General features: G+C 35.9%; 3 protein-coding genes across 5 annotated transcripts in view; 2 read left to right on the top strand and 1 right to left on the bottom strand.

The window, feature by feature from the left end:
* Positions 1-3,553, top strand: part of LOC149734892 (SMAD family member 4-like) — a 44,705-nt gene extending 41,152 nt beyond the window's left edge. For all 3 annotated transcript variants that reach the window (XM_089879513.1, XM_089879512.1, XM_089879510.1), the window contains 5 exons: positions 229-295; positions 592-760; positions 1,032-1,170; positions 1,488-1,641; positions 1,973-3,553. In XM_089879513.1, coding sequence (XP_089735639.1) covers positions 229-295; positions 592-760; positions 1,032-1,170; positions 1,488-1,641; positions 1,973-2,039 — 596 coding nt within the window. In that variant the 3' untranslated portion in view covers positions 2,040-3,553. The remainder of the gene's footprint in view (positions 1-228; positions 296-591; positions 761-1,031; positions 1,171-1,487; positions 1,642-1,972) is intronic.
* Positions 3,554-5,325: 1,772 nt separating this feature from the next.
* LOC149734891 (uncharacterized) lies at positions 5,326-6,770 on the top strand. Its single transcript, XM_089879526.1, has 2 exons — positions 5,326-5,486; positions 5,802-6,770. Exons 1-2 carry the CDS (start codon positions 5,483-5,485, stop codon positions 6,545-6,547), a joined length of 750 nt encoding a protein of 249 aa, XP_089735652.1. The 5' UTR covers positions 5,326-5,482; the 3' UTR covers positions 6,548-6,770.
* LOC149734890 (uncharacterized) lies at positions 6,670-18,856 on the bottom strand. Its single transcript, XM_089879533.1, has 25 exons — positions 18,717-18,856; positions 18,272-18,453; positions 17,490-17,665; positions 16,993-17,112; positions 16,354-16,524; positions 16,159-16,280; positions 15,794-15,927; positions 15,447-15,577; positions 14,797-14,893; positions 14,462-14,588; positions 14,233-14,350; positions 13,802-13,967; positions 13,319-13,501; positions 12,848-13,019; positions 12,473-12,660; positions 12,112-12,253; positions 10,512-11,830; positions 10,013-10,231; positions 9,591-9,745; positions 9,311-9,536; positions 8,985-9,155; positions 8,515-8,722; positions 7,602-8,198; positions 7,147-7,303; positions 6,670-6,915 (listed from the first exon to the last, which is right to left on the bottom strand). The coding sequence occupies exons 1-25, from the start codon at positions 18,814-18,816 to the stop codon at positions 6,816-6,818; spliced, it is 5,481 nt and encodes a 1,826-aa protein (XP_089735659.1). The 5' UTR covers positions 18,817-18,856; the 3' UTR covers positions 6,670-6,815.
* Between the last annotated feature and the right edge of the window lie 2,227 nt (positions 18,857-21,083).

Below are 21,083 nucleotides of genomic sequence, written 5' to 3'. Positions count from 1 at the left end.
CACCTTGTGTCCCCTTAGGAGTTGCCATGTATGTAACTTTGTAGGTGATTATTTTGGATGTAGTGTATGGCTGACAATTAGAGAATCCATATAGAACCAACTGCCATTAGGTGTCTTGCCCAAGGACACATACGCCCACATTGGTAGCAGAATCAAGTCTTTACCTGTAAACTCTGCCTAAAGGCAGGCGCTTATAATACAGTTAGTACCTGTTTATTTTCTATACAGGTGGCAACAGATTTTGTCTTGGTCAGCTATCAAACGTACATAGAACTGAAGCATCAGAAAAAGCAAGGTTTTTTTGGTGTTTTTTTCATTGGTTACCTAACTGTATCAGTCTGTTCTGTTTTACGTTAGTAATGTTATACAACATGACGCTCTATGGGACCTAAGACATATACAAACAGGCAGGCTAAATTTTTCGCCTTATTAATCCATGTTTGACAACTAGGAGACTAGGAATACAACTAACTATGCCTGTGTTAACCAAGATTTCGCTAAAAACACAAAAAAAACATGATGCATATTTAGTATGTGTATGTCCAAGCCTAGTTAAATACATGAGCACCGTCAAAACTTATTTCTTACCAGGTTACACATCGGCAAAGGTGTCCAGCTAGTGTGCCATGGAGAGGGGGACGTTTGGGTGAAGTGTTTAAGTGATCATGCAGTATTTGTACAAAGCTACTACCTTGATAGGGAAGCAGGCAGGTCACCAGGGGATGCAGTTCATAAAATCTACCCAAATGCTTATATAAAGGTAAGTGGATATATTCTATGGTGTCTATGGTTGAAGGTATTTAAATGGGTAAAGTACTATAGCAAGACAGGTTGTAGGACCTGGGATTTAGGCCAGAGTTGGCACATTACCCCAACACCCAGAGATTAGGGCCAGAGTTGGCACATTACCCCAACACCCAGGGATGTACATTCTACAATACATGCCAACAGTGTGACTCCATTCACAACACCCTTAAACTTAAATAATACGGGTTAATTTTTTTAACAAAGGTTCTATTTTTTACCTCCAGGTTTTTGATTTGCGGCAGTGCCATAGACAGATGCAGCAACAAGCTAACACAGCTTCAGCAGCAGCAAACGCACAAGCTGCTGCTGTATCAGGGAATATACCTGGACCTGGTTCTGTAGGTGGAATAGCCCCTGCTATAGGTAAGAACTATTAGCTGTACCAATTGTATTTAACTCCGTTAATGTTGGTTTTTAGGGTCAAATGCTGTATTGTGTTTGTGTTACTTCTGCTACCAGGCATAATGTAAATAATCTTTCAATGGCCCATCTGGTATAAAAACATAGTTTATTTTCGAAGTTTCGTCCGTCATCTAGCAAGACAGATTCTGATGAAGTCTTGCCGGACTTTTACTGTATAATAACTCTATAAGCACCAGATCAGAGTTAGATTTGTAGAATTTATTACACTTATATCATAATTAGTTCACAACTGTATCCACATTTGATCTTAATTCCAGGTCTGCCAGGTTTATCAGCAGCTGCAGGCATAGGAGTGGATGATCTCCGTAGACTTTGTATTCTTAGAATGAGTTTTGTAAAAGGCTGGGGGCCTGACTACCCTCGACAAGATATAAAACAAACGCCTTGTTGGATAGAAATACAACTGCATAGGTAAGTGTTTGTATTGTATTCAAAATCTTATTTTCTGTTTTAATTTTCAATTCAAGGCTATTTTCTGTTTTAATTTGATTCTATGTAAATGAGGTCCTACATAGTAACACATAATGGGTTCTATCCCACTTATAAATGACCACTGGGTTAGAACTAAATTGTCAGCCATATATTAATAAACTAAAAAATATTTACTCACTAACATACCTGGTAACTCGTAGGGTGGCACGAGGTGTATGAAACAGAACACCTGTGTTATAATGAGTGTCGGTGCCTCACCATGAGAGAATAAATAACTTAACACTCACTCATTTAACCGTATTTATTACAGAGCCCTCCAATTACTTGATGAAGTTTTACACACAATGCCAATAGGGGAACCTCATTCTCATGACTGATGATATACAGCTAAGTGTAAACATATATAGATCATTGCCTTCAAAATATGTATGTTAGTAACAACATAACAATACTAAACTGTTCCTCATTTTGTCCAAGTGAAAATCTTGTTTCAATTATTGGTTGAGTGTTTTATATGAATTTTTTTTGAATATTTAATAACTTTTCAAGTTTCTATGCTGTAACAATTTGGGTTATATCACATTATAAACTGTATTTGCAAAAGCCTATTTTTTTAGGTATAAATTTTTATTTAAAAAGGGTTAGTTGAATTTTAACCAAAAAAAAACAGTTAACATCTCTTTTTTGTCACAACTCACAAGAGCCTTTTTCTTTTTGATCATGTGACTTCTCTTCTATTTTGTTCAGTGTTTTGCACTACTAATTGAATGTGGTCTCTCTTATTTTTTAACTTTTTTCGTTAATGAGTACAACTTAATACAACTACACTCTTTCATTTCTGTATCTAAATACCCATTTTTCCATGTCGGACCAACCACTTGAACTGTATAAGCATGTAACATTAAATTAGTATTTTACTACTAATACACTATTAGCATAGGCGTCGCGCTTTTGAATTTTTAACAAAACAGGGGTTGACATTTTTTTCCAAATGCAGTTGGGTTCATAGCGAAAAACATAGGGAACTTCATTGATTAATGTGTCAAATGCAATATACTTTGTCTATGTTTGTTTGTATAGACACATAACAGCAAGGTAAAATGTATATTAAAATATAAAAAAATGGGTTATAAAACACATTATATTACATCTGTTTTAAAACTTGGAGTGACATGCCACCCCAGGCACCCCTAAAGTGGCGTCTATGACTACTAGTAGCAAATCACCTTTAGCCTAAACTGAACAAATACATTTTTGAGTAAAAATCGTTACTTTTAATAATCTGTCCTAAAATTGTAATATGTTTGGCTATGGGTTGTTATTTGCCTTTCATACAGCATTATATTAGCATATGATGTGTATTTAAATCGTGTGCCATCATTTTATGAACTATAACGTTACCATTGCCACTACAGCATGCCAATTACGTTACATACTATAGTACCAGTGCGGAACTTTGTTTTATTGTACATACCGTATTTACCGCTTGCAGTATGCCACCCCATGAGTTTACTTTTTCTTTTTTCCTTATATCTCTCTTTTAAGAAGATAAAAATGGAAAAAGCCAAAAATCGCCCTTTAAACTTGTGGCTTTCCACCCAATGAGTTTACTTTTTTCTTTTTTCCTAACCTCTCTTTTAAGAAGAGAAATGGAAAAAAATCATATCACCTTTTGAACTTGGGGTCCCAATATTTTTACTCCAGTATTAAACGCACTGCCTTGTAACTCAAAACTAATTTGACCCTAGTTTTTGCCAGTTCTTTTTCAATACAAATGCGGTTGTGTATTTCAGTCTTGTTAAACACTCACTATGTATTTTGAAAGTCGGACCTTATATTTTATGCACGCATGAAATTCTCGTTTTGAAAATTAAACCCCACCCTGAACAAATTACACTGTGTTTTCTGGGCTGCTAAAATTAGAAAAAAGAGATTGTTCCTTTATTCTTTATAAATATTAAATCTTATTGCATAAAATATACGCCAAAACGTTTGAGGTTCTATTAGAATGAGAGACTGATAGTGCTAGATTGCTAGTAGTTGGGAAAATATATATTTTTTGGCACATTATTAGTTAGATTTGATTTTTTTTGTGGGTATTTGGTGGCAGTTGGTGTATTCTGTTATGATGTAACAATAATTGAACAACAATAATAAGTGTTAGATCAGGGCCAGATTCACAGAATATATCAGGATATCCTTTAAATGTCAATTCTCTAAATTTGTAAGTTTTGAAAAAGCTTAGATTAACAGTATGCTGTTACCTATCAGTACTATGCATCGAAATACCCCAGATTCAGCAGTGTAATCTGTCTTTTGTAGGACATATTCTGTTTAAAAATATTATTAAGGCTTGTTCTACATTTAAAGTGTTTTGAACACTTTATTACAATAAATATTTAAACATAAATTTCTTATATATATATATATATATATATTGTAAGCCTTATTGTTTGTGACATATCTAAGTTTTAATTAAACCATTTTAATTTCTCATCTCATCCAATTAAAGGTAGGTAATAACTCTGTTATTACGTTCTCACACGCTCATACAAATCCGCTTACGTGCGTAAAAAGCTCTGATGTATGTATGTATGTATGTATGCAGTCAGGCTGACCATAACAGAACGCTGACAGTAATATACGTGTCATATTGCTTTAGCAGCGCTGCGTTCGTTGTGGCTGTCAGAACACGTACTGTACAATGTTGGAAGTAAACCCTATATTTTAGGTTGTATTTGCTGGAGTAGTTAGCCTTAAAACTACTATATCCTAAACAAGTACTTATATTATAATAGGAGTTTTGTTGCAGTGTGATTCTTTGTAAGTTTTGGGCGTTTTCGCTTACTTTACACGGTAACCAGATACTTCTATATGTAGCACTTTCCTAATATTTAAATCAGGTTACTTTCTAAGCCTAAATGATAACCTATTTGGTGAATGAAGTACGTGTATATTGCTGTATCCGAAGCATTACTGGCTAAATGGGGTAATGGCCTCTGCAGATTTGGCGTTTTATATAAATTTTGCAACTTTTTTTGTTACAGTTTAGCTTTATTTTCCCATTTAAGACGAAACCAATAGTTTTTAGAGGATATAGTTTTGTTGTATTTATAGACGACTGTTGTTTCATGCAATGGTTTGTTATTGTTACCAGGATAGTCACTCTGTGACGTCATACGTATTATTCGAATCGCAGAGAAAACGCGAGACTGCTATAGTGCTAAGTATATGTGTGTGGTGCAAGAATGCTGCAGACGCATCTATAATTTATTAGCTACGCGTAGGGCGAGTACGGTATATAAAATACAGCTTCGCAGGCCTAAAACTGCTGAAGCTGTGCTGAAAGGAATAAGAAAAGAAAGCTTTTCCGGTCTTATTCAGTTTAGAGACATAAATGTAAGGAAGTTTGTTATGGGCTTTGTTTCATCTGCTTTACTGCCACATAACTACAGCAGTACGCTAGCTTATGAGCTAGCAGGGTCGCGTCATATATCATATCAGCTGATAAAGGTTATATGATTCATTTATATTCACAGCTAGGCTGTAACTGGGCCTACATATATGACTGCTGACGTTTCGTTTTAAAAGCAGGCCGTAAAATAACGAAACAGTTATAGTAAATGAGGTTTTAGCACAGGTTATACGCTTAATACTTACGTAGCATCGATTAAGTAGCTCAGTTTTTTGTTTGTATATTTGTTCTGTTGAGCTAAATTATTATTATTAATTAGTTTGTTGGTCCCTTTGCAGGTTTTAAGAATAAGGTATTTTGCCACAGTATCTAACTGAAGTACAAACTGTCAGACATCATTAGACCATGGGTAAGTCGTTTTGTATCTGTATAGCTGTGTGTAAATAACATCTGTTATTATTTAGTGCGGTGGGGTAAAATGGGACGACTTTTCATTCTATTTTCTGGTACCATTTGGTAGTAAGCAAAAAAATATTCGAAGAATAATAAAACCATATCCTCACGACTATCAAATCCGTTGTCAGATGTTTAAAACAGGATCAGGATATTTGTATATCATGTGCTAAAGGAGTCTCATCTTACCCCACAGTACCAGACAATTTACTTTAACTCATATAGGCAATTCGAATAAAAACATTACTTTTATGCATTTTTATTTACACAGATCGTGGTATAGGTGGAGTGCCTTACCATCAACGCCGGTACAACGACATGAACTACGAACGTCCTCGCCAATGGTGGAATAACGAAACCAAACGTTTTATTCAAAACCATGGCCACGACTACTACCGTTCGCAATACAGCCGGACAGCGAACCAACGTACAAATTACAGGCATAACCATGGAAATTTTGACAGACAGCAACGTTCTAGTAGCAGTTTAACGCCACGAGCAAGCTACACAAGACAGAATTCAGTTAGACAGCCTATACCGTGGCATAATAGGCAAGGGTTTCAAGCCAATTCTGGCCTGCAAAATCGACATGTAGCAACTCATTCAGGACTAAGACTTCAACACTATACGTCTAGATCAAGAAATACTCCAAGCACTACGAATCAGAATTACAATAGAAGACCACAGTACCGCCGAAATGGCACTAATGACCAAAAGTTGCGAGATCCTCAAGCTACCTTACCACCTTATAAACGTGAGCCTACTGCCGTTGAAAGAAAACGGGGCATATCTGGAGACATAACTGAAACAACTTGTGCGATCTGTTTAGACGAAATGGACGAAATGGAAATTAAGAGGCTACGTGGAACATTCGAGCCTACTGTTACTTTTCCATGTGGCCATAGCTTCCATGGCGCTTGCGCAGAAGCTTGGGTGGCAAGCAAGCATACATGTCCGCTTTGTCGATCATTTGTACCACCAGAAAGACTTAGCCGAGATTTTAGCGCTTACCGATAAAAGCTAGTGATAATGTTATTGATTTTACCGTTGTTGTGTCTTCCTACCGTTTTTGCATTTTATTTTAATGATAACTTTTTGCGCAGACTCCTAAAATGCTCGTTAAAAAGCATCAATCTTGCTTAGGCTACAGAGTACAGTTTGAATTTATCATTACCAGTTTTTACTTTTTACGCTTTTACTGTTGTTACATACAAAATAAATGATATAAGATTTCAATGTATTATTAACACAGCTTGTTTATAATTTTTAATCTGATTTTAGAGAATTATATTGGCGGTAAAACGGTAGATCGGCCAGAAGACGAACGATCGCTGGACGGTGACATTGAATTGTCGCTTTCTCGACTTGTTGGTTTCGTGTCAAATCTGAAAGTGTTAAGACTTGTTATATTAGATTCGACTCTATTTATAACGACTGTCGTTTTGCTGGTAATACCCCTATCTTCGCTGTTAATTAATTTGATCTTTGTTACTGTAGTATAGAGTAAGGTCCTTGGATTTACGCCATATTTGGGCGATTAACCCAATTTAGGCCTAATTTGGCCCGTCTTATATTAGATACCGTATTAACCAATGTAAAATAGGAGGTCTTCATACCTTTTGGACTTTTTCTTGGCCAGAACTGAAGCTTCCTGATCGGGCGGTGTCTTTTTCCTTGGAGCTTGTTTCGTTCCAGATCTACTTGTTCTTCTCTGCGGACTCGGTATAGAAGATGGTCTTGTTATATCTGGAGCAATTGGTGGTAGGCAATGATCTGTAAAGTAATAATTAAAGTGTCAGGTATAGCGAGGTTGCAGCAACAGTTTATGGATATTTTTAACCCCCGGTTACATAGAAATAGTAGGGTTTGCGCGGGGAATTTTTGTAAAATTTGGATCAAGAATGGTTTTCTAGATGAACTGTTATTGCACCTGCAAGCAAGATAATATGTGCGATTTAATAAAGATTTGCGCATTTTGGTACTATGGACATAGGTAAGTACTTTTGTAACTATTTATATGAAAAAAAGGTTAAAAACATGCGTTTTAGTTTTGTTGGGAATTTTATATTACCTGAGTTTTCAGTATCAAATTCGCGTAGTTGTATCTGGCTTGTGTATGACTGTGTGATATCAAACTGCCGTTGCGGCTGCGTCATTAGCTTTTCCACTATTGTGCTCTTAGCCCGACGCAGGCCGCCTTGAACTTCGAGCTCAACGATTCGTGGCATTTCTAGCGGGGATGTCGGCCTTTTATTCCGGCGAATACTCGCCCTTGTCGCCGGTGTCAAGCGCGGTAACGTCACACCATTACTATAGCGACTTTGAGCTGCTTGTTTTATGTCCATATGTGAGTTAACAGGAACTATTGTGCCAGAACGGTTAGAAAACGGGCAGAATATGCTACTATCTGGAAACCATTGCGGTTCATTCTTCTTTTCTCTAGACTTATCCTCTGGCACTTTTCCTCCAATAATATCAAAGTCCTCTCTGTTTTCAGGTTGCTCCATCTGTGGCTGAGATCCTTCTGTTGTCATTGAAACTGGAGTATTAGGTGCAGCACGAGCTGACCCTTCGTAACTGCTGTATGGAAATACAAGCCTCATGTCTTTACAAGGCTGAGTGAAGCCAGCCACCGGTGAGTTGTTGTGTTGTCTTTCTTTTCCACAGACTAAAATGTTTGAAAGATATTGATATTAGTTAAAATTGGGCAATGGGCCAAAAGTGTGTCTAAAAACCTAGATCTCCTGGAGTTACATTTGATTATGTTTTAGATTAGTGCTTTAGATCATTTTTATGGGTACGTTCCATTTATCTCACAGATTATCGCAGATCAGAGCAACTGAAATCACAGTATATAGGAGTTTGCAGGGTTAGGACATGTATAGCTCAACAATAAGTTTACATTTATTCTTCCAAAAAATTAAAGAAAGAGACAAAGCCTATTTATAATATATTTTGAAAAACGCTAAATGTAAGATGTCCACCTTTGAATATAATTGGTTGTATTAAGTTAATATCTTTCTTTTCATTCTTTATCTTATGGAAAAGGAGGGTTATCATCATTAATATTTTCTGCCTGCTTCCTCTGCTCTCCTTTCTCTTCTTTATCCATGATTGACGTAAATGACTTTGTCTGGCTTCCAATCTTGAAAGAAGTTGCTTAAGCATCTTGTACTCTCTCTGCTTTTCTTTCTAAATTTATAATAAGTTTCAAAAACGAAGCAAGCAGGTTGTATATTTAATACTCTGGTACAGTCTCTACCATTTGTGCATTTCTGCTTTTCTTTCTAAATTTAATTTTAACTTTTAAAATTTAATGAATGTGACTTATTTATCATTGTATGTCCGGGCAAAGACAGTCGTTAAAACATAGGTGTTCTGCAACTTTTGTATCATACACTTTAAACCATCTTTTTAGTCATCACATGTCCACAAAAAGGACCAAAAAACTTACATTCCAGACTTTTCCCTGTCTTCGTTTTCTTGCTTCAAACCTTTGCTCCAGTTGTACTTTTACTCTTTCCATGCAGGCCTGCATCTGTGCGTGTTGTCTATACCTGTGCACTAACTGATGCAATCGTACTCCAGGGAACAGCATTGAGCGATGTAGTAATCCCACCACAGTCTGCATGACATTTCAGTCTTATAAAGTTTCGAATGTTTAAAAAAGTTTCCATTTGTTATTTATTTTACTCAAATGTATTTGCTTGGCCAACTGAGTTAGCCCATTATTCATAGTGATTATATATGTAGAAATATAGTTTGATATTAAAACATTACATTTTTGACATTTTCTTCCAAGTCCATACAATTTCTGATTGCATCAATGTTTAGTTTGTGATCTTTGAGGCTTAGAAGTAATTTCTGCGTTTCCCCTACTTTTAACTCGTGTAGTTGAACCTTCAAAAAATCTGCCTCCGCTTTTTGCTGTCTCATTTTTTGCTCAGCCCTCACTTTTGCTGACTCACTCTTTTTTATTTGATTGTCCAAAATATATGACTTTTGTCTGTTTTAAATTGAAGTGTTATAGGGTTTTTAAGCAGTAATTTCAATAAACCACCTATATTCCTCTGCACTATTTTCATGCTTCTTTGCAGCTTTGTTAAGTTTATCTTGAGCAGTGTCTAAATCTTTTTCTGCTTGTTTTAATCGACTGATGATTTGGTACGGTGTGATCATTGTTGAACTGCTCTCAGTGGTAGAAGGGGTGATAGCCTGGTTTGAAATATGTGTAGCTTATATCAGTTTGGAGTTTTGGACTTATATCGTGAATACACCATGTGTGTCTGGCCCTGGTTTATAAGGAGAAACCCATATTATAGTCTTTAGTCTGACAATGTACATGTATTGTCTCGGACAGTTGCCCCTGTTCACAACGTTTGTTATAATATAAAGGAAGTTCACCAAATAATCATCTTAAATCAAAATGAAAAGTTAAAACCCACTTACAAGAAAGAACACATGTTATAACCTGACACTTACATTGCCTCCTAGTATGTTCATTAATATTTTCTTTGTCTTGATTAGTTCACTTGATTTTTTGTCTCTTTCTTCTTTTGCTTTTGCGATTTGTGCTTGGGCATTCATTCGAACTTTGGACAGCTCATTCTCAGCATTTTTCACTTTCATGTTCATTCTACTTTTCTCTTTCTCAATGGCTTCAACTAAATTTTCATTCATCCCAGCAAAAAAGGAGTTGACCTAAGAAACAGAATTGATTCAGGAAGTTTCATAGATTTTTAACTTCAATAAATTTCAGGGAGGCAATGATAACTAGAAGGACAATTTTGTGAAACAAATTTTAGCTGATTGGTGGCAATGTTTACTGATGTAGGTCAGAAAAGTCGCAAGCCACTTATATATACAATCAAACCACTGGCCCACTAAAAAAGATAACTCTTTACTTTCATAACATCAATGCTAATTGAAATGATGTTAACATTCCCCTTGGAACAATTGGTCTTACAAGAATCACTTTTACCTTAAGAGATATATTTCTCACAAAAACTTCCGCTTGTTTCACCGGGTCATCATCTATTCCTGTTGTCGCAGCAATTGCCTTTCTCCTTGCTCTTCTTCTCTCTTCTTCCTGCTCCTCTAGCTGCTCTTTTCTCCTCCTGACTGCTGCTTCCCTTGAAATTGCATCTCGTCTCTTCTCAAGTTCTGTCTTTGATTTAAAAGGTCCTCCAAACTCAGAATAAAATCCTTTAAACTTAACAGCTTTAGGTGGAGGAGGTGGTCTTATGCTCTGTCGTCGAGCGATCTGCATCACGTCTCTGAATGGAACGACAGAAGAACGTCTTCGATCTCTAAGCCTTGCCATCCTCCGATCAACTACTGTTAGAAGATTAGGAACAGGACTTTGATTCTCCATCTTTTTATCTTCATCTTCACCATCATCATTTGTTACAATTAAAACTTTCTGAAGAATTTCGGCTTTTGGCTCCACAAACTTCTCTTGAATACTTCTTTGATCAATTTTATCTTTTCCCTCTACTGCAACAGATTCTATAACTTGTACCTCACTTTTTTCTTCACTAGAAGAAGTTTTCCCAACCCCAATCTCTGGCACATTTAAGCTTATTATTACACCATCACTCCCACTCTGTTTAATAACATCATCCTCTTTTTTAACTTCCTTATTTGAGTTCTTCCCAGCTGATGGTCTCATCGCTCTCATTATTTCTGCAAGCTCTAGATCAACCATCTCTAAGTAATCCCTAAATCCTTCACTCTCATCTGTAGATGAAGAAGAGGAAGAGTAATCCCCTCTTATCCCAGTGCTTGCATCTGGAGTGCTCCTTGGATTTGTAGCTATGCTTAGCCTCCTCTGCTTCTCAGCAAGGACTCTCGCCACCAACGGATTCCTCTTTGGAACAGGAGGCTCTTCCTCTTCCTTCTTTGGAGCTTTAACTCCGAGGGCTGACTTTAAATTGTTCCAATAATTCACATTCCCTTTCCCAATTTCTTCCTCTTCTTGATCTTCGGAATTTTCCATTGAATTCGGGTCCATCATATTAGAACCCATCATGTTGGGGTTCATCATACCCATCATGTCACCCTCAAAGCCCATCATTCCACCCCCCATTCCACCTTCCATGCCCCCGCCCATCATCCCCATCATACCCCCCATTCCTGGGTCCATAAACCCTTGATTAAAGCACCCACCACCCGTAGCCGAGGTCTGATGCTTGACCCCAACCCCTCCCAATGTATCAGTGTTCTGAACACTTAACAAACCACCTGTAGTTCTTCTACGCTTCATTGAATTAGGATTAGGAGATTCATCGAACAATTTACCTGAAATTTAATTGAAAGTTAAATGTACTGTTTTAGTTTAATGTCAACATCATCTGGTGATGGTTAATTTAATCATGCAACACTGATCCATTTGTCAAAGAAATGTGATGAGTATTGTAAAAATACAACACCTGAATCCTCCACAAAATAATCACCCACGTTTATTATATTGTGGTAGCTCATAAACAGGCATTAAGTAGGTGAAACAAAGCAACTGTATGTTAACGATTGCTATTAGGGCAATGGCAATGATAAATAAGCTACATTTATTTATGTCTTACCCTTAAATCCAATCATCATTTCTAATTGTTTAGAAATATTGTCGTTAAAATTTTTCATTTCTTTTTGAACTTTCATGGTTTCATCTCTCACAGAGAAACAAAGGTTTTGCAATTCTTCTTCATTTTTCATTTTGTCCAACACCTACAGGGTACTTAGTTTTTATTTTGTGACTGTGAGTACATAAATTGGGTGTTTCTGAAATAGCAAATTTTGACAACAAATTTAGGGTTTTGTTTTTCTACGTTAGGATGTTCTGTGGCAAGGCATGGGTCCTGAGATTTGCGCTTCAAAAATCATTGGTAAGCTGGTTTGGTTTGATATTAATTTGGCCAAAAAATTATTAAAAGCATGACATCTTACAGATTTATGTTTTTCCTGATCAACTGCTGTTTTTAGTTTAGTCTGAAATTCTTTTCTCATCTTTTCTAACTTGTCATGAGCTTCTGCGATTTCTTGTTGAGTCCTCATCCTTTCTTCCATAAACTCCATTCTCTCATCCGGTTTAAGGAAGACTTTTGTCTCCGGTTTCGGAGGGGGGGATTTTTTACCTGAATAATAACATAATTTTTATATTTTTTATATCTTCGTAAATCCAGGACTCCAGGTCTTCTGGCTAGAATCTCACCCATACAGAACAGAAGTCCTTTAAGCGGCACATAAAACACAACATTTTATAACAACCGCTGTTGCCAGGAGAGGATAAATAAATAGCATTTATTCAAGCCTAGTCACCACCTTGATATAATCTACTCGCTGGATGAAATGTCTCCATTTTTGGTACAGGTTCTTCAGTTACTGATGGCTCTTTTTTAACATCTTCACCACCTTCTTGAGGCTTATCAGTGGTCACTTGAATAACAACTGTTTCACTCTTAGTTTCTCCAAGCTTTGGTTCAGATTTTGCCTCCTAAAAAGGTTATTATATTAAGGTTTTATATATTTTTACGAAATATGCAGTGACAGTCTTGCAGTGACAACTTAGGAAACTTTATTGATTAATGCAATATAAATTGGATATGTTTTTTCGTTTTGACACTGAATAGTAAATTCACATTCAAAACTGCGGTGCTAGTACATATATGTTGTCACTCCTGGTTTAAAAATCCTGATAAGATATCACCCCCTAAGTTACATCTATGATATAGGCCTAGTGAAACAATTACCGACAAAAAAAAAATACTCAAAAAATACCAAATATCTTTTTACCCTCTCTGGCGGTTTCTCTTTTTTCGTTTCCGAGAGCTCTTTATTGGAGACAGTTTTTGATTCTTCTCTCCTCGGTTCCGGTGTCCTCTTTGCTCCTTCTTCTGGACTGGGTGGAGGACGCTTGGGTGTTCTTCTTTCACTTGATTTCAGCTCAATTGCTGCTTGCTTTAATCTTCGAATAACCTTGTGAAAAAATGAAAATGACTTTGTGTTTTATGTTTTATTATATGTATGGGTGTTACATGTGTTTTATATGCATATTCTCGGGTGGTGTTGTTAAAATGCAGTTACACCTATGGCTGTCAAACCTTGTGAACCTCATTGATTAATGTGGCAAATGCAATTTAGTTTGACTCTGCTTGTTTCTATAGACACCTAACCGAAACCCCATTTAAGGTGTGAAACTGGTAGACTACAATATATAATGTCATCATTGCTGTTTGACAGAATCATAAAAAGATTTTTAAACATATTTTTGCTGACCTCATCCTTATAATAAACCATGAGACGTAGTGACATAATGTTGCTTTCCTGACTCGACAGTTTTTCCTCAAGCTCCTTGATTCTCGTGTTTGCTTTATCATTCTCATCTTCCATAGCTTGCACCTCTTCAGCAAGATTAGAGCTTATTTCTTTTTCCTCTGATAATCTAAAATTCAATAAAATGTCTCTTTAAAACAAGCATCATAACAGTAGCACAGATGAAGAGCTTTCCTGGAAAGAGGGTTCATGGTTCATAGTTCAAGACCATGGGCAAGACAGTTAACTATTTTAATGTGAAGTGCATTAAATATTCCTGTTATATTAGTCCATGCCTCTATAATATTAAGAAATGGACATAATTTAGGTATAAAATCATACCTTGACCTTCAATTAATGACAATATGTTCTAACAGAGCAAAGGAATTACTAACTTTTTGCGGAAGCTTTCACACTCTATGTTCCTGCTATCTAAATCTGTTTTCAGTTGTTCTGTTTCTTCTTCTAGCTCAGCAAACTCCTCTTCTAACTCTTCTAACCTTTCTTTACACTCTGGAACAAGTTATTTCTATTTGTTAAATAGCATACGAATATATTATTGTTTAAAAAAAGAGCAGAAAAAAACTAAATTCAATATAAAAAATGTGTCTCAACACACTGTACCATCAAATTCAGATTGGTTGGGCAATTCTTGTAATTCTTCAATTCGTTTTTCCAAAGCTGCAACTTGATCGTGAAAATTTGCAATTTTCTTGTGAAGTTTTTCATTTTCTTTGTTTACTGCTTCGAGCTATTGTAACGAAACATGTTAACTTTTTGTTTTTTTTCCATGTATTTATATAAATGTCATACCCCTAATAAAAAGTTTCTTCCCAAAAATGACCAATTAGAAAAGGATAAAAAGTTAAAGAGACGTGTGCAATTTTTCATATATATTTGTATTAACAGTGGAGTTAAGTAAAAAAGTTTTTTGTCTTGTAAACATATTCCCTTCTTACCTGTCGTTTTAACCTTGTTATCTTCCTTCTTGCGGCTTGAATAATCTTCTGTGATTCTGCCATCTCCTTCTGCATCTGAGCAGCCTCATCCTGCAGCCTATGCTTGGGAGAAACTTTTAAAGCAGTATTTGTGGTAGTAAAGTATATAGGTCAGTAATTAACTAATTATAACAACTTACCTATAAGTTATAACAGTCAAAACAAATTTGTGAGCATTTTAGTACTTCTTGTGTATCTTAAACAGATTATTACATGGTGCATTTATACTAATCAGTGTTTTTAGGTTTGTAATCTATTTCTTAACCTTTTTAGATGCACAATTCCAGTAATTTAAATTTTATAAACAAAAATCCAATCAGAGCATGTAAGTCAGTACTTTTTAAGTACCCCTAAACAAATTAAAGTACAAGGCATTGCTCTGTTGTTTGTATGGACACTTAACAACAGGGTAAAACTGGTTTTGGCCTAAAACTAGGGTTTTAATCATAAGATCACCGAAATCCCCCTGTATAAAAAGGTATACAAATTAATTTTTCGGCCAGGTGGTACTTTTAAATATGGTTGGTTTTAAATATGTTGGTACTACAGTTAGTAGGCTATCACATTATCCTTTCTAAAGACTTTCCCAATGCCGACCATACAAACTCTACCTTGTTACTGTATACTGGGTCTCTTTTAATTGGGTTTTAGTGTTCGCTGCTACTATTAGTTTGCTTTCTGTAGCTGCTTGTAGAAATTCCATCATCACCATAGCTCTTTCAAGTCGTTTACGGCAAGATGGCTGGAAATAGTAGCCTAATATTATTTGTCTTTGGCCAAGACACTGAAAATTATCAACTACACATATAAAAAAATAAAAATCAACCATAAAAGAGAGAAGAAAAAAATAAAAATAAATAATTAACTATAAAGCTACTCAATAACAAATAACCTTTATACTTTGTAAGACATAAAAACATTAAAGTTCTCTTTGGCCAAGATAAATACATTAGTGTACCTTTGTAAACCTGTGTATGGATGCTTCCTTGATATAATACATCACATCAGCTGTTGCTTCTTTCCATGAAAAAGCAACTTCATTTAAAATGGCTGCCTCTGATTCTTTGTAAGGATCCTTTGTAGGCTCATCACCTGTGTTAAAGTGAATTAGCAGATCTTAGAAGTTATCTTAGCTTTAGCAATAACTAGTTACTTTTAATACTGTACACTCTTTTATGTACAACAAAGTGACATTGTGGATAAGGTCCCACAGTGCGTCCACCTTGTTTCCTAGAGTTTAGGCCAAGATTTATTCATTTTCTTCTTTTTTTTTAATTAAAAAAAACATTCATATTATAAATACTTGTTTAATTCAATGCTTACCTGGCAGCAGAACAGTTACACTTCTGTTGAAATTTTCTTTTTCGTTATTTTGTGATTTTTTTGTCTCCGATAACTTTGTTCTGAGATTTTGGTACTGCTCCAATTTTATCCTTAGTTTGTGACTGCAAGGTAATAAAACATTGTTAGAAACAGTATTTACAGAAGTTACAAAACAATGTATGTTTTAGAATTAACCTGCTCCATAATTTTTTAGTTGGCAGATTTCTCTTCTGTCTTGATGCTACAACGTGTGGCGGAAATTTTCCCGACAAAACGTCGAATTTATCATCAGATACCATGAGATGAATGAACTGTTCAAGTTTTCTCACGCATTTCCAGGCCCGTTGTAAAGCAAGGACAACTCCTCTGTATAAAAAGGTTGGAAATTTAGAACTTTTTTTATAAATGTAACTTAACTATCCTTGGTGTCAGGGCAACAACAGTTTCTAGAATATGAATGTTGTGTTTGATACATTTAGACCCGCTTATGAGTTGCAAAGTATGTAACTTGGTGGGTGATTGTTTTTTAGGGTTGGAAATTTTAATGCTGTGTTCAGTAAACTGGTAACAGTGATAAGTAACAACTAGGTTGTAGCATTTGCAGCTAAGTGTTTTTCCCAAAGACACAAACACTTACAATGGTAGCAGTGTCGAGCCTCAAACTCGTAACCTCTAGGCTAGAGTCAAATTTACTAACTACTATGCGGCGGCTTTGTAAACTCAAAGGTGTTGATTCAAATTAACAAAACTTGAATAATAAGGTTCAATTGTTTAAGCAGACTTGGAAGTTTTTTTGTTGTATAGGAATAGTTGTTTTGAAACCAAATAATCCACCTGTAAGAGTCTGCCTCATCACTCTCTCTATCTTCAAGAGGTTGCATGCCAATATCATCCCAGGATATCTCAAATACAAAGTTGGACATCCATTCTATCAACTCATTCATATCTTCTGCTCTGTGGATGTCAAATATTAAATTAAAATGCTGAAGAAATGGGATTAAAGACATATTCATAGTGTCTGAATAATGTAGTTAGGTGTACACTGTGGAGTCTTTGTCTGTTCTATTCTAGCCTACATGAGTGAGGTGCTACATCGAGGCACGCCGTAGAACATGAGATTTGGGCAACGGACGGCCCATTACCTGGTGTAATTGGGTTCTGTTTACCAAAGAGGAGGCAATTGCTTAATTTGAAATTATGTTAAAGGATCACTGCCCCATGGCGTGTCACACTACAGCAACTCACCTATGTAAAATAAAAAATGACGTACCTTGATATACATTCTGTGTAACTGTATTTTAACACATATAAATACCGATGGTATTTCTTACTGTGAATTGCACCCAGCAATATATTGGTTTATCGCGCACAAGATAACCGACTGTTCCGCTTGTCGGATTAGCTTAGCTTGGTCCTTATCTTCTGTTGGGTCTACAAAAACTACAGGAGCTCCACCGTCGGGTGGTAAAGGCATATCGTCGTTCTTACCCCATGGTATGTCGTCCGCCTTTAATATAAAGTGCTTAATTATTAAACATACGAATAAAGCCTAGTTATCGAACAACAACAGTATTTATAACACGGGTCTTCCGAATAAATGAGACTTATTTATCCTTCCGTGGCGGGGTAATGCATGTTATTTACCCCCAAGTACGACAGCGGCAGTCGTTATAAAAAGAGTGTTCCGTTAAATACATCGATTGCCGCTTATGAGTTATCGTGTCTCGGTAGGTAATTATTTGGGTTTGCTTTGTAACGTATTGCTGACAATTTGGACAACCTATCAATGACTACTGGGTTGAAGCAATTGCGGTTAAGTGTCTTGCCCCAGGGAGACATACGCCCACAATTGTCGAGCCTCGAACCCGTAGGTTGTATGCAAGCCTTACAATGGTAAAGCTATATAAAGTAGAGTAGGGCAAGATTGGCCACCTTTAGTATAATATCCAAATATCCTGACCGTGTTTTAAACAATTACCAACGGCCTATGGAAGTGTGAGGATACGGTTTTAAAATTCTTTCAATGTTCTTTGCTTACTACCAAATAGGACGAGAAAATAGAACGAAAAAGTGTCTCATCTCCTTCCACCCTACTATATGATGTGTTTGTTACCGAGACGTCAGCCATCTCTAAAGCATTAACAATCCGTGTTTTGCAATCTTCGAGTTGGTTTAGTATCTCTGCCCGCTTTCTAAGCGCCTTAAACTCTTCCATTTCAAGCATTTTTCCAACCACCTCTCGTGGTACATTTAACTCCTCCGCGAGGTGGCGCTGGAACGACTCTTCGTATGAATCTACAACAGTGTATCTAACGTCAATTTAATGTAAACGAATTAATGAATGTAACTTGTTTAATCCTCTCGTGGCATGTGTTCTGTTTCACACAACTCGTGCCCGCGAGAATTGGCAGTCTGAGTGTTGCGGTAATTGGCCACATGCCCACATTTGGCCTAAATCCTTTGCCCTTTTAGAAAGGAGACACCCATATATAATATAAACGTCTGAATTTGCTTTTCTATTACCAAACCAACTAAAATATGTTTTAACTACGTCGTACCAGAGACGCCTAAAGCATTTCTTAGCTCTTTCATTTTTTTCATCGCTTCTCTCTTCTCTTTTGTATCTTTATTCTCCTTTATGACGTCACGAGCCAGCATTGTTTCGGCGATTGTGACGTCCCAGAAAAGTTCAATTTCGAAAGTTTGAAGAAAAAACTTCTGATTTATTTTTTGATTTTATTTTGAGAAAGCAGAATTTAGGTCAGTCATTCTAATACGTAAATAAAAATGCCACTTATGACGTAACAAAGGTATTATGATAAAGCATATTTCCGATTAATTTAAAATTACATTGGCATACATAATACAAGTTTTCACACCAAAGCAGCCACGTTTTTAACATATGCTAGTTACGATATCATTTCGTCTGCTCGGTGTTTTATATGATACTGTGGGGTAAGATGGATGCCGTTAGCGCATAATATTCCATTTTTCTTGATCGTGTTTCCAGCAATCAAAAGCGCCTTTTTAGAGTCGTGAGGATACGGTTATATAATTCTGTAAATATTTTTCGTTTACTATCAAATGGGACGTTAAAAACGTGGTCTATCTTAACCCAACCTATATATGACACTATTGTATTCAAAGGGATAAATACAATAAGTATCAAAGGGCAGATGAACACAAAATACACAAAAACAACGTTGTATAATCGTTTAATTTTAAAATATACAGCTACAGACATTCTAAAGAATTGTATCATTTTTGAATATGCAGCTGCATGCCAAAATATTCCTACACCGTTAAACCATATAGATAGTACATGTATGTATTATCTATGGGTAAACCAAATGTCAGAATTCCTTACTTTAGCCATGAATGCAGCATACCGTTAACACATAGGTTTTTTTTGGCATTTCACGATTTAAGGTTATTAAAGTGCATATTCTGGTTTTGTGTATATAGCATAATACCTTGGGGCAAATTGTTTAGGCTATGCACTTGTTAAGCCTGTACTATAGCACGTTTCTGAACCATTTTTTCTTGGTATAAGCTAAACTGGTATTTTAAAACAAAACATAACCAAATATGTAACTAATTACATTAGAGTTCGTTTTATATATAAATTATGATTAAACTAATACGTTTACTTTGCATTTAAAAGTATTTTAATGCTATAGCGTGTTGTATACAGGTTTGGGTATAAGATGGGCATGTTTTCATTCTATTGTTACGTTCCATAGGGAAGCAAACAAAGAACATTTACGCAATTATATAACCGTAGCCGCACGTCTCTAAAAGAGCGTTGTTAATTGCTAAAAGCACAATCAACGCATGGCCAACAGCATTTTATCACTACTGCGAAATTTCCGTTATATAATATTCCCTCCTATGACCTCACGGTATTTGCGTTTCAGTAGGGCATGGGTTAACCTATTTTAAAGAGTTACATAACATGTTTTGCAATGCCGATTCGGCGCGTCTGCCTTTATAACCTAGCGGTTACAAGTTCAAGTTTTGCCGTCCCTTACCAGTGTGGCACATATCAAAAATAAATAAATCATCTTAAGATAATTATTAACTTATAAACGGGCACGAGAGGTATAGTAGGGAGGGGGAAGATAGGACACCATTTCGTTCTATTTTTCCGTCCCATTTGGTAGTAAACAAAGAACATTCAAAGAATTATAAAACCGTATCCTCATAACTCCCATATATCTTTTTTTAATTGTTTTAAACACGTTCGTGACATTTGGAAAGTATGTGCTAACCGTGTCCCGTCTTCCCCCGCCCTACTATATTATTAAACTGATGTCGTAGAATTGGCAAACTGCTTTAGTGGTACATGGTTTAATTAAATATTCTAGCAAAAATTTAGGAAAAATCGATTATAGTTTGTTTTTAATTAGTGTTTTTCTTTACCATGCAGCGTGTTCACACGGAGGCTTCATATGTACAACAGTTCTTTTATTTTGTTTATTGATTGGTTATAACTGCATGGGTCCAAAGCAAAACAAGGCCAAGTAAAAAATATGACAGAAAACAGGTTTTATTTTATTTTTGCTTTTTGTTTTATCGGTGTAATACAAAAAGTATCATAGGTAACGTTTGGTGTTGTACAATATTTTGTTATATATTGCAGTGGGCGTTTTTTGTTATTATTGTGTAATAGCTTGCTAAAAAAAAACGGAACTGCTGTTTAGTTCAAGGCTCTTTGTTTAAAAATCTCAAAATATATAGTAGGGTGGGGGATGATGGGACACCTATTTATTTCATTCTTTTTTCGCATTTGGTAGTAAACAAAGATCATTCATATAATTATAAAATCGTATATTCTCACGACTTTCATAAACCGTTGTTAATTGTTTAAAACACGATCAGGAAATTTAAATATTATCTGCTAAAGGTGTCCCATCTCCCCCCAC

The sequence above is a fragment of the Ciona robusta genome, chromosome 6, assembly GCF_009617815.1.
Source record: "Ciona robusta chromosome 6, ASM961781v2".
NCBI lineage: Eukaryota > Metazoa > Chordata > Ascidiacea > Phlebobranchia > Cionidae > Ciona > Ciona robusta.
This window is presented reverse-complemented; position numbering and strand designations above follow the sequence as displayed.